This window comes from Chiloscyllium punctatum, chromosome 37 (assembly GCF_047496795.1).
Source record: "Chiloscyllium punctatum isolate Juve2018m chromosome 37, sChiPun1.3, whole genome shotgun sequence".
Taxonomy (NCBI): domain Eukaryota; kingdom Metazoa; phylum Chordata; class Chondrichthyes; order Orectolobiformes; family Hemiscylliidae; genus Chiloscyllium; species Chiloscyllium punctatum.
In genome coordinates, this window is record NC_092775.1 from 15,446,587 (window position 1) to 15,460,128 (window position 13,542).

The window sequence follows — 13,542 nt, forward strand, 5'->3', positions numbered from 1 at the left end:
GATGTGATTTAGACAAGGTTTAGGATATATAGGATGAGGAAAGAAACTGCAGGAGATAGGCATAATTGAAATGTGGAGCTTATTCAAGGAAAAGCTACTGCATGTCCTTGAGATGTATGTACCTGTCAGGCAGGGAGGAAGTTGTTGAGTGAAGGAGCTGTGGTTTACTAAGGAAGTTGAATCTCTTGTCAAGAGGAAGTATAAGGCTTATGCTAGGATGAGATATGAGGTTCAGTTAGGGCACTTGAGAGTTACAAACTAGCCAGGAAAGACCTAAAGAGAGAGGTAAGGAGCCAGGAGGGGATATAAGAAGTTGTTGGCAGGTAGGATCAAGGAAAACCCTTGGTATATCAGGAATAAAAGAATGACTGGAGTTAGACTAGGGCCAATCAAGGACAGTAGTGGGAAGTTGTGTGTGAAGTCCAAGGAGATAGGAGCAGGACAGACAACATTTCAGGCATAGGCTCCTCATTAGGAATATGTCAAGAAGGCCTTATGCCTGAAACGTCAACTTTCCTGCTCCTTGGATGCTGCCTGACTGGCTGTGCTTTTCCATCCCCACAACTTTCCGACTCTGACTCTCCTGCATCTGCAGTCCTCAATTTCTCTCATGTCCATAAAGTAAAGAATATGTAAGTGACCCACTGTGAAACCTAACCCAGACACCTCCTGATGATCATTAAATTGTCAGAAAGTCATCAATAATTTAATCAAGCAAGAATTCCTGACATGGAGAAGAGACCAGAGGCAGGAGAAGCTGCCCATCTCTTTGTCCATCTATCCTACCAAGGAGCCTCGTAAAACTGGGATCAATTGGAACTGAAGTGAAAACTCTTCAAGGATGGAGGTCACACCTGACACAAAATAAGATATTTCTGGTTGTCACAATCAGAGTGTCACAACTCCAGGACATTATTACAGGAGGATCCTCAGGAACTGGCCTTGATCCAGCGAATTGCAGCTGCTTCACCTATAGCCTTCCCTCCATGACAAGTTGAGGAGTGGAGTTGTTTGCTGATTAGTTTAGATTACCTACATTGTGGAAACAGGCCCTTCAGCCCAACAAGTCCACACCGACCCTCTGAAGAGCAACTCACCCAAATCCATTCCCCTACGTTTACCCCTGACTAATGCACCTAACACTCCGGGCAATTCACCTAACCTGCACATCTTTGAACTGTGGGAGGAAACCAGAGCACCCTGAGGAAACCCACGCAGACATGGGGAGAACGTGCAAACTCCACACAGAGTTGCCCAAGGTGGGAATTGAACCTGGGTCCCTGGCACTGTGAGGCAGCAGTGCTAACCACTGAGCTACTGTGTCACTCTAAATTTCTCAATGCTCATCACCATAGCTTACATGCCAGACTTCCACTGACAAGATACTGTGCCATAAAAGTGCTAAGTGAGGAGCAGCTCCAACAAGAGAAAGCTTAACTATCTCAACATAACCTTCAATGGCATCAACATTGTTGATTCCCTACCACCGAGATGGGAACTGGGAGGGAAGCTCACCACCAACCAGCATCTTAACAACATTATGTCTACAATAGTAGATCAGAGGAAGAATAATCTGTAAAACATTGCTCACTTCACCACATAAAGCCTTTCCCAGATCCACAAGGCACAAGTCATGCACGTAATGCAAAACTCCATGCTAGTCAAGATGATCACAATCATAGCAACACTTAAGAAGCTCAATGTCCAGGGATAGTGCAGTTCACATGTTTTAGTGACATTGTCAATAGTTATAAAAACCCATTTGATACACTAATGTCTTTCAAGGAAGGAAATCTCCCACCTTTTTCTGGTCTGGCCTACATGTGTCTCCAACCCACAGCAATGAGGTTGACTCTTAACTGCCCACTGAAAAGACCCTTGCAACTCACTCAGTTCAAAGATAATGAGAGTCATAGAGTCATAGAAACGGAAACAGACCCTTTGGTCCAACTGGTCCATGCCAACCAGATATCCCAACTTAATCTAGTCTCATTTGCCAGCACTTGGTCCATATCCCTCTAAGCCCTTCCTATTCATAAACCCTTTCAGATGCCTCTTAAATGTTGCAATCGTGCTAGCCTCCACCACTTCCACTGGCAGCTCATTCCATACATGCACCATCCTCTGTGCGAAAACGTTGCCCCTTAGGTTTCTTTTATATCTTTCCCCTCTCACCCTAAACCTATGCCCTCTAGTTCTGGACTCCCCAACCCCAGGGAAAAGACTTTATCCATGCCCTTCATAATTTTATAAACCTCTGTAAGGTCACTCCTCACGCTCCGACGCTCCAGGGAAAACAGCCCCAGCCTGTTAAGCCTCTCCCAATAGCTCAAATCCTCCAACTCTGGCAACATCCTTGTAAATCTTTTCTGAACCCTTTCAAGTTTCACAACATCTTTCCGATAGGAAGGAGACCAGAATTGCACTCAATATTCCAACATTTGCCTAACCCACGTCCTGTACAGCCACAACATGACCTCCCAACTCCTGTACTCAATACTCTGACCAATAAAGGAAAGCATACCAAACGTCTTCTTCACTATCCTATCTACCTGCTACTCCACTTTCAAGGAGCTATGAACCTGCACTCCAAGGTCTTTTTGTTCAGCAACACTTCCTAGGACCTTACCATTAAGTGTATAAATCCTGCTAAGATTTGCTTACCCAAAATGTAGCACCTCACATTTATCTAAATTAAACTCCATCTGCCACTTCTCAGATCATTGGTCCATCTGATCAGGATCCCGTTGTAATCTGAGGTAACCTTCTTTGCTGTCCACTACACCTCCAATTTTGGTGTCATCTGCAAACTTACTAATTATACCTCTTGTGCTCATATCCAAATCATTTATATAACTGATGAAAAGTAGTGGACCCAGCACTGATCCTTCCACATTATTGGAGTTTACACCCAAAGCCTTGAATATAACGAGAATGTCTACACATGGGAGATATGTGCCCTACTTAGAACATATTCCACAGAGGTCTTGCAGTTTGTTAGTACTAGAACAAGCTATGCACTGTAGTTCCTCAAACAAGATGCAGAATTACTTATACACTCGAATTATTGTTAAGTGAAGATCAGGAATCATTTTTCAGTCTTTACCTTAAACGTAGGCATCTGGTTAGCTTCGACATAGAATCCTGGCTGCCGGCCTTCATAAAGGGCCCCATAATCTGGTTCCTGACAGAAGGAAGGAGAAATTAAGTGAACATGTTCCAGTTTTATGCTTTAATTGAACTTCTTGCAGCCAATAGGAAAATAACCAAGCACCTGTGGAACAAATGCAGCACATCTTTCACAATTCATCCTCATCTTACAGCCTGACTTTTCTTGTACTGTTCAAAAATATCTACATCCATGTTGAATGCCATGTTATCGGTGAGATAGAGTTTTGGTTCCACAAAAAAATACATCAATGTATCAGGAGGTTGCTAAGTTAGGATTACAGCTCACTGCAGGTGATCCTTACTCCTCTGGGCTGCCTGCTAAGTTCAGCTTAGTTCTGTCTCAGGCTTGCAATGTACTGTTCCATTATTGTGTTTTATTTATCTCCCCTCACTTCCTCCCTCCCTCTTTGCACATCCCGCCCACCCTCCCCCACCTCCTCTCTGACATATTCAATGCTGAAATACAAAGGGGGAATGAGTCAACAGTGACAGGACTCCACTAACAAACCCAACTCATTTTAACATATTGTACCCGCGGGGCAGCATTTCCGCTTCCTGGGTCAGAACTTCCATTCCAGAGACCTGAGACCCAACTCTAGGCTGGCACTTCAGTGCAGTACTGAGGAGGTGCTGCAGTGTTGGACAAGCCAGCTTAAGTAAGGGCCCTGTCTTCTTGCAAGGTAGACATTGAAGATTCCACTTATTCAAGGAGGTGCAGGGAAACTCAGTCAATATCTAATTCTCAACCAATTCACTGAAATAAATCTTCTGGCCTTTGTCTCATTCTTATTTCAGGGACATAGCAGTGTCCCTAGCATGTATTTAGCTGCCATGCTTCCAACTTTACATCAGTTGCAGTATTTCAAAATGATTGTCACATGCATTGGAATGTTCAGAGGTTGTGATAGGTGCTACATAGAGGCAAGTCTTTCTTCTACGGTGAAGTGTAAAGCATTGGTACCTCTGCCTGAACCCATAGTTAAGATTGGCTTTTCTCCTTATGGGCAAGATGGATAAGCAACAGTCGAACATCTCTCCTTCAGTATCCACCTGTCTTTATTATCATTCAGTCAGAGGCCAGGAATTCCTCACCTAATAGGACTGTGGAGACACCATCACCACAGAAACTGCCGTGGTTCATGTTGTGTAAGAGATTGGGCCTAAAATGATTCTGTCTTGGAAGCTCTGCTCACTCACTGATATATAAATCAGTACCTGCAAGGAGCTAGTCAGTTGTTCTAGTTCTTTGGCTCTTAGTTCTGTTATGGACTAAGCCAGACCACTCAAAACATTGTTAAGTGGGCAGCTCAGACCTTAACTTTGCAATCGGTTTCAGTAAGTGTACAGTGAATATTACCCGGAGTGAGGTAGCTAGGTTGACTACTAGATTTTAAAACAGACAAAAATTTCTTCACAAAATTGCACAAGGAAACACAAAGAACCCCTACAGAACTCGGCCTATCCAACTAGACTTAATTATGCTATTCTAAATGTACACAACAGTCCCAATAAGGAAACTCCCTTTAAAACCCAGTATAAATGGAACACATGCTTACAGGTTGAAGTTGGAGGGCAGAAAAGAGAGAGTGAGTTTCCACACAGCTCCCTGTTGAACTTCCAACCAGTTTACAATGGATTGAAAACTGCTCAGCTCAATTAGGTAGAGATCCAACCACTCCCCTTTCTTTGTGTAGGTCACTTCTAAAACATGACCACTTTGGCCTGAAGTCTCATCTGTTTACATATAAACAAAAGGCCTCTCAAAATCCTTTTCATCTCTGTAACAGACCAGACTGATCGGAGTTGAAAAATGTGATGCTGGAAAAACACAGCAGGCCAGGCAGCATCCGAGGAGCAGGAGAATCAACGTCTCGGGCATAAGCCCTTCTTCAGGAATGAGGCTGGTGTGCCAAGCGGGCTGAGATAAAAGGTAGGGGGGGGGAGGGGCACTGGGAATGCAATAGGTGGAAGAGGGTGAGGGTGATAGGCTGGAGTGGGGGTGGGGGGGCGGAGAGGTCGGGAAGAAGATTGCAGGTCAAGAGGGCGGTCCTGAATCCCAACCCCGGATTCAGCACCGCCCTCTTGACCTGCAATCTTCTTCCCGACCTCTCCGCCCCCACCCCCTCTCCGGCCTATCACCCTCACCCTCTTCCACCTATTGCATTCCCAACGCCCCTCCCCCAAATTCCCTCCCCCCTACCTTTTATCTCAGCCCGCTTGGCACACCAGCCTCATTCCTGAAGAAGGGCTTATGCCCGAGACGTTGATTCTCCTGCTCCTCGGATGCTGCCTGGCCTGCTGTGTTTTTTCAGTACCACATTTTTCAACTCTGGTCTCCAGCATCTACAGTCCTCACTTTCTCCCAGTCTGATCAGAGCCTGGTCCAGTTTATTGCCCTTCTGAAAACAATCCTGGACAGTCTTCTTGAGCCAAGGAACAGCTTTTAGAAGAAAAAGGAACTAGCTTTGTGGGCGGCATGGTGGCACAATGGTTAGCACTGCTGCCTCACAGCGCCAGAGACCCGGGTTCAATTCCCGCCTTAGGTAACTGTCTGTGTGGAGTTTGCACATTCTCCCCATGTCTGCGTGGGTTTCCTCCCACAGTCCAAAGATGTGCAGGTTAGGTGAATCGGCCATGCTAAATTGCCCGTAACGTTAGGTGAAGGGGTAAATATAGGGGAATGGGTCTGGGTGGGTTGCGCTTCGGCGGGTCGGCGTTGACTTGTTGGGCCGAAGTGCCTGTTTCCACACTGTAAGTAATCCAATCTTTGTGACAGTTCCTACAGCCCTATTATCTGTTAGGAGACAATAATGTCTCTTGTGTTAATGTAATTAACCAGTCTCATGCTAATGTAACCTGTTATCGTATTCTTATGTAAGAGAGAACATGTGCTCAACAATGTGCTTCTTCTACTGAAGACTTATTGTGGTTAATCCTTCCCTACTTAATATTAATAATCCCCATATTCGAGGTAAGGCGTCAGTATTGCTGCATTATTGGGGTGGGCAGGTAATGGAGGCTGGCTAGTTATACTCACATCGAACCACAGCCTGGCAGTTCCAGCTTTGAGTAGTCTAAAAGCTAAAGACTTTCAAGCTAGGGGATCTGAAGTCTGCTCAGAAACAAAATAATGTACCCGTTCCCAAATAAAATTTGGATTTCAAACAAGAATCTCTGTAAGATTATCCAAAATTGGAGGATTTAGAATCCAGATATGTACCTTCAATTCTATTTATGAATTCATACCACACCTCTCTTTCTCTGAAGAGTTGTTCTTTATTGTTATTTGGGCCAAGTCTGAACTTATTTCATTATCACTGACCTGATTCAAAAGATGGCAATATCAGACTATGGGGCTGCTCTGTCTCAGTATAGAGAGATGTGTGGTGGTGAGTTAACCTGAGGGCTACCACAGCTCAGACAGTGAGAGAGATTGAGAAGCAGAGACCTTCATGGTCATCTCAGCTGGTGTTGAAATGAAATCCAGGTGTTGGTGTGCCCTGCATTGCAAACCATCTGCCCAGTCAATTGAGTTAATTGGCACCAATAAACATACACATGACTTCAACTTGGTCATTGGTTTTATAGAGCTGACCTTTAGCTGTTCAAATTGTAAAAAACACAGTGCATCAGAGTTGGGGGGTATCCAATCAGACAGATCAGCACGGACGTTAGATGCAAGCGATGAAGGCATTGTTCCTTCAAAGTGGTTACCAGCTGACTGTACATACTTACCGCTGTGCCAATCTTTTCCAAGGTTTCCTCATTTATTGGGTAACGGAGTTTCATCTTCCTGTATAGCGGATTCTTTTCATAGTAGCTGACTAGGTCGACCAGGCTGTCAAACTCCGAACTCCCCAGGATGACGACCTGACCTTCCTGCTGGACACGACAGTGCTTGATCTTTCCTTCAGCGCTGTTTGGAAAAGACAGGAAGAGATGGATAGGCCTCACGCTAGCAATGTCATCTCTTGAGTTCGAGGCTGTGGATCCAAGGTATACCTGAGGTCCCACTTGCCCTTATCTGGTCCTGTGGTCTTTGAGAGTTGGAGAATTCACCCCAGAGATTGTAAGTTCATGTCGCAGTGAAGAAACTTGTAGACTCAATGTGTGTTGTGAACATGGAACTCCTAAAGACTTAGATTGTTGTGAACAATATAGATGCATTTAAGAGGCAACTAGAGAATCCTATTAGGGAGAAGGGAATAGATAATACATGGATGGCATGTTGGCTGAGTGGTTAGCACTGCTGCCTCACAACACTAAGGACCTGGGTCAACTCCAGCCTCGGGCGACTGTCTGTGTGGAGTTTGCACATTCTCCCTCTGTATGGGTTTCCTCCCATAGTCCAAAGATGTGCAAGTTATGTGGAGGTCATGCTAAATTGCCCTGTAGTGTCCAGGGGCGTATTGATCAGCCATGGGGTTTGGGGGTGGCTGGGTCTGGGTGGGGTGGTATTCAGAGGGTTGGTGTGGACTAGATGGGCCAAATGGTGTCTTTCTGCACTGTAGGGATTTGATAATTATGAAAGTAGGTGTAGATGAGAAAAGATAGGAGAAGGCTGGAGAGGAGCACAAACAACAACATAAATTGACTGGGCCAAATGGCTTGTTTCTGTGCTGTATATTCAATGCAGTTCTACATAAACTAGCTGGTAAACTGAATCCACTAAATTGGAAATATAGTATACGATCCTTTATCCGAAATGCTCTGGAGCAGCTGTTTCTCGGAATTGTGAATGTTTTGGTTTTTAGCATAAGTGACAGTTTAATGGTGGAATTTTTAAAAATGTTACCGGAAGAGCAGACTTCTAAGTAAGAACAGGACGGTCGGTGCTTGGCCACGCCCCGCTATGTCTCATCTGAGTGACACGCATCGAGTGGGTGTCGACTTGAGTTAACTGTTTTCATGCCAAACAACCTTGTTAATGAGAAAAAAACTTCAGAAAAAAACCTTTGGATTTCAGAGCTTTTTGGTTTTTGAATGTTCGGATAAAGGATCTTCTACCTGTATTATGGCCTGGCACTGCAGAAAATGTGCCTGAGAAGTACCTGGTTGTTATTGGAACCCGTACGGTTTATCAATACCTTTCAGGGAAGGAAATCTGTCACACCCAAACTAGAGGTGACTCCCGTCCAGACTTAATGTTCACAGGGCAATGATGAATGATCAACAAATAGGATTTCATCAGTGTTGCCCACATCCCAGGATGCAATTCACAATAACACTTACCGGAAGGAGATTGCGTATGAATTGGGCTCGTTCCGTTTACGAACGAGGAAGGCTCCATCTCGTGGCACCCTCATTAGCATATGCTCCGCCTCTGATCGTGATAGGTTGGCATGGTACCACCTGGGTACGAAAGAATGAAGCTGGTAAAACATGGTACAATGGAAGTGATGTCCGTTAACCATTAAAGACCAGGCTCATTTTCCCAGCCTGTAAATATCAAAGCATAACACACACGACAAGCCCAAACAAAAGAAAAACAATACAGATGCTGGGAATCTGAAATGAGGACAGAAAGTGCTGGAAACTCTCAGCAGGACTGTAGATCAATGATAATACCACAAGGTGGATTGAATAACTCCCAGAGACTGGTATCCTGAGACCAAGTCACCTTTTATTGACACTGATAAAGGTCCCAGAGTGAACAGAATCTCTGACACTCCTGTTTATATCTGTCAGCCAGGGCTCCCTGAGAGGACCAGGTTAACAGCCCCAATCAGCAAACTCATATTCTTTGAGGTCCACCTGGCTGACCTTGCAACAATCCCTACACGACTCCTCTTTCTGAGTCCAAGGACATAGCCAGTTCTTTTATTTGTAGCTCTTCCTGGGGTGTTTTAGCACCTGGTCATGTGCCTCCAACCCTGCATCTGATATGGCGGTGTATAACGCATAGTAGCTCATCTCTTACGCTCAGAGCATCTCAAAACAAATGCATCCTCCTCTTCAGGAGGCAAAGGCATTGAGGTGGTGACATTCACCGTGTCCATCTCACATTTTGAGGTATCTTCAACTTTGACGGAGAGGGGGAGCCCCTGGGTCCAGAACAATCAAAAAGGTTGTCAAGGAGCCGGGCACGTTTTGGTCTCACACTGTTTGTGTGTTTGCAGCTTTCCTATGGGCCACATGCCTGTTGCATCTACCCAAACGTTACATGTCACTGGACCTGACCCCGTGCTGCCATGCCTCTTATCCATGCAGGGTCATTCCCGTGATTCCTACACCAAGCTTCATCCCCTGAAGTAAACTGTCTCACTCACTTCATGGAGCCTTGTAGCCAGCATTGATATTCCTGATACCATTTCCCTCTCCTCTCACCAAGGTTCAAGGAGATCAGATTTAACTCAGTGTGAAATCTTCTCCCCATTAGCAACTCTGCTGGAGCTATCCCTGTCGTTGCATGAAGGCTGCTTCTATAATCAACAGGAACTGGGACTGTGAAGCTGTAGGCTGTTTCTTTAAGCCAGCCTTCAAGGTTTGGACTGCTGTCTCTGCCAGATCATTGGATGATGGATGGTATGGAGCAGTCCTTATACGATGAGTACAATTCAACTTTAGGAAATACTCAAATTCCCACTGGAAGGCCATGGCTATCTGTGATCAAAACTTCTAGGAGCCCATGTACTGCAAAAGACGAGCACAGCTTTTCTATCAGCAACCCAGTGTTTGCCAAATGAACTCTGTGCACATCCAGCCATTCTGAGTGGGCATCCACAATGACTGAGAATATTGAGCCTATGAAAGGACCTGCACAGTCGATATGTAACAAGAGTCCAGAGTTTACCGAGCTATTCCCACGAACGTAGGGGAGCTGCTGGTGATAATTCTTATCTGTCGGCACTCTGGATATTGGCTTACCAATGCTGTGTTGTCTGCGTCCAATCCTGGTCACCAGACATAGCTTCATTTTGGAAACACCTAGATGACCTCGGTGGAGTTCTGCCAGTATCTGGAACTCATCCTGCAACTCCTGTCCTCTACTGAGAGTGATTGAGCATTTATCCAGCTGCAAGAAGTGGTTTACCATTTGTTTGAAATCCTCAGAAAAGTGAACCGACTTCACACTCAGTACGACTGGTGCTGCCCTTTCCACAAACTTGACTGATTAGATTAGATTCCCGACAGTATGGAAACAGGACCTTCGGCCCAACAAGTCCACACTGAACCTCCACAGAGTAACCTACCCAGAGCCATTCCCCTAAATTTACCCCTGACCTAACACTATGGACAATTTTAGCATGGCCAATTCACCTGCCCTGCACATCTTTGGATTGTGGGAGGAAACCAGAGCACCCGGAGAAAACCAACGCAGACACGGGGAGAACGTGCAAACTCCACACAGACAGTCGCCCGAGGCAGGAATTGAACCTGGGTCCCTGGCGCTGTGAGGCAGCAGCGCTAACCACTAAGCCACCGTGCCCTCTGACTGGTTTGCTAATCCTTCATTTTCCAGCCTTCTGATTTCTGCCTCTACTTTCACCTGGGAGCCAAATGGCACTGGGCGGGCCTTGCAGAATCGAGGAATTGCTTCCGAGTCAAGATTAGATTAGATTAGATTAGATTACTTACAGTGTGGAAACAGGCCCTTCGGCCCAACAAGTCCACACCACCCCGCCGAAGCGTAACCCACCCATACCCCTACATCTACATCTACATCTACATCTACCCCTTACCTAACACTACGGACAATTTAGCATAGCCAATTCACCTGACCTGCACATTTTTGGACTGTGGGAGGAAACCGGAGCACCCGGAGGAAACCCACACAGACACGGGGAGAATGTGCAAACTCCACACAGTCAGTCGCCTGAGTCGGGAATTGAACCCGCGTCTCCGGCGCTGTGAGGCAGCAGTGCTAACCACTGTGCCACCGTGCCGCCCACCAAGATGTAAGGTGGCCTTGGCTCCTTTGATCGTCTCCAGACCTTTCTGAAAAACCTCTTGATGTTTAATTAGGACTTCACACAGGCAGCTATTTCCTAATCGAAAAACGTTGAACCAATCGAGGTGAATTTTCCTTCACCAATTTCGCCCCACAAATCTTGGGCCTACCACAATCAGCAGTAAATGAACCAGCTGCTTCTCATATGAGACCAGAACCAAAGTTGCATCCTTAATCTGTAAGTATTCTCCAGATTCGGTTCCCAGTCTAGCCAATGTCTCACATAAACTTAAAGGTTGGAATCCAGAGCGAATTTTGTTAAAAACTAGTTCTGCTAACACCAAAACAGCCACGCCGGTATCAACCTCCATTGGAACTGAGTGACCATTTAACCAGGTGTTTATTTTGATTGGTTCTGATTTGGATGTTGCTAAGCAATTTAACTGTTCCTTAACTGAGGTGTGCACTCTCCTGGATACTGGCCTATGGGTTCTCTTACTCAGTTTAGGTCTAGTGGGAACCTTTTGCTGTCAAGTCTGCATACCAGCAGCAACTGCAAAGGCTTACTGGCCCGGATAATGAAGAAAATGTTAACCACTTGGCTGAGACTTGGCTTTGTTTTGAGGTTTTGCTGTGGGCTGACCTAGAGTCACTCTGTTCAGGATATATCTTGATTGAGGTGCTGCAATTGCCTTCGATTAAGTGGTGTTCCCCAAGCTCAGTCGAACTGGTGAGGGTGTCCATTTCCATCGGAATACCCTGTGATTCCCATACTCCCTTTGCCAAATTTTCCAATGATTAAGCCAGTTGTAGCACCTGTTTGAAGTCCTGCTGGGCTTCAGTTAGTAACAGTTTTTGCAAGGTTACATTAATTAATTCTACATACTAAACGGTCTCTCAGCATCGCATTAAGGGCTAAACCAAAGTCACATGCCTCTGCCAGACATCTTACCCTTATCAAAAATCCCTGATTCAGATTCCCCTGGCTCTCGAATTACCAGAGCCAGCTCTCAGGGTGAACAGAACCTCTGAATCTCCTGTTCTTATCTGTCAGCCAGGGTTTCCTGATTAGATCAGGTTAACAGCCCCAGTCAGGAACTCATACTCTTATGAGGTCCACCTGGCTGACCTCATTATAAACACTGAAGAGTTGGGGCCAAAGTGGGCCATTCCACTCATTGATTCTGCTTTGCCATTCATGGCTGATCTGATCATTCTCAAATCCATTTTCTGCCTTGCTCCAATGACTCTTGATTCCTTACCTGATTAAAAATCAGTGTCAGACATGAACAGAGCCCTCTGCTGTAAAGAATGCCAGATTCACTGCCCTCTGAGAGAAGAAATTCCTCTTAATTTGTTTCAAATGGATGACACCTATTCTGAGATTAGAGGCAGTCCCCAGGTTATGAATGGGTTCCACTCTTGAGTACTTCCAATGTCACTTTGTATACAAGTCAGAACACAACACAGTCCAATATATAATATCCATTTGTATGTACAAGCACATGTTTGCATGTTGGGTCCTTAAAATTAATGTTAATACAGCCCTAAAGGGATCCTGTTTGCAAGTATGATTTTCAGCAACATTCCCAAGGACCTTACCATTAAGTGTATAAGTCCTGCTAAGATTTGCTTTCCTAAAATGCAGTACCTAGCATTTATCTGAATTAAACTCCATCTGCCACTTCTCAGCCCATTGGCCCATCTGGTCCAGATCCTGTTGTAATCTGAGGTAACCCTCTTCGCTGTCCACTACACCTCCAATTTTGGTGTCATCTGCAAACTTACTAACTGTACCTCTTATGCTCGCATCCAAGTCATTTATGTAAATGACAAAATGTAGAGGGCCCAACACCAATTCTTGTGGCACTCCACTGGTCACAGGCCTCCAGTCTGAAAAACAACCCTCCTCCACCACCACCCTCTGTTTTCTACCTTTGAGCCAGTTCTGTATCCAAATGGCTAGTTCTCCCTGTATTCCATGAGATCTAACCTTGCTAATCAATCTCCCATAGGGAACCTTGTCAAATGCCTTACTGAAGTCCATATAGATCACATCTACTGCTCTGCCCTCATCAATCTTCTTTGTTACTTCTTCAAAACACTCAATCAAGTTTGTGAGACATGAATTCCCACGCATAAAGCAATGTTGACTATCCCGAATCAGTCCTTGCCTTTCCAAATACATGTACGTCCTGTCCCTCAGGGTTCCCTCCAACGACTTGCCCACCACCGAGTTCAGGCTCACCGGGCGATAGTTCCCTGGCTTGTCTTTACCGCCCTTCTTAAACAGTGGCATCATGTTTGCCAACCTCCAGTCTTCCGGCACCTCACCTGTAACTATTGATGATACAAATATCTCAGCAAGAGGCCCAGCAATCACTTCTCTAGCTTCCCGCAGAGTTCTCGGGTTCACCTGATCAGGTCCTGGGGATTTATCTCCTAGGGAGTGTTGCTGAACAAAGAGACCTTGGAGTGCA

General features: G+C 45.4%; 1 protein-coding gene across 1 annotated transcript in view; it reads right to left on the reverse strand.

The window, feature by feature from the left end:
* plcg1 (phospholipase C, gamma 1) overlaps positions 1 to 13,542 on the reverse strand; it is a 168,418-nt gene that overhangs the window by 40,878 nt on the left and 113,998 nt on the right. The window contains exons 18-20 of the mRNA XM_072556339.1: positions 8,404 to 8,523; positions 6,907 to 7,087; positions 3,107 to 3,184 (exon numbers count right to left, since the gene is read on the reverse strand). Of these exons, the coding sequence (XP_072412440.1) occupies positions 3,107 to 3,184; positions 6,907 to 7,087; positions 8,404 to 8,523 (379 nt within the window). The remainder of the gene's footprint in view (positions 1 to 3,106; positions 3,185 to 6,906; positions 7,088 to 8,403; positions 8,524 to 13,542) is intronic.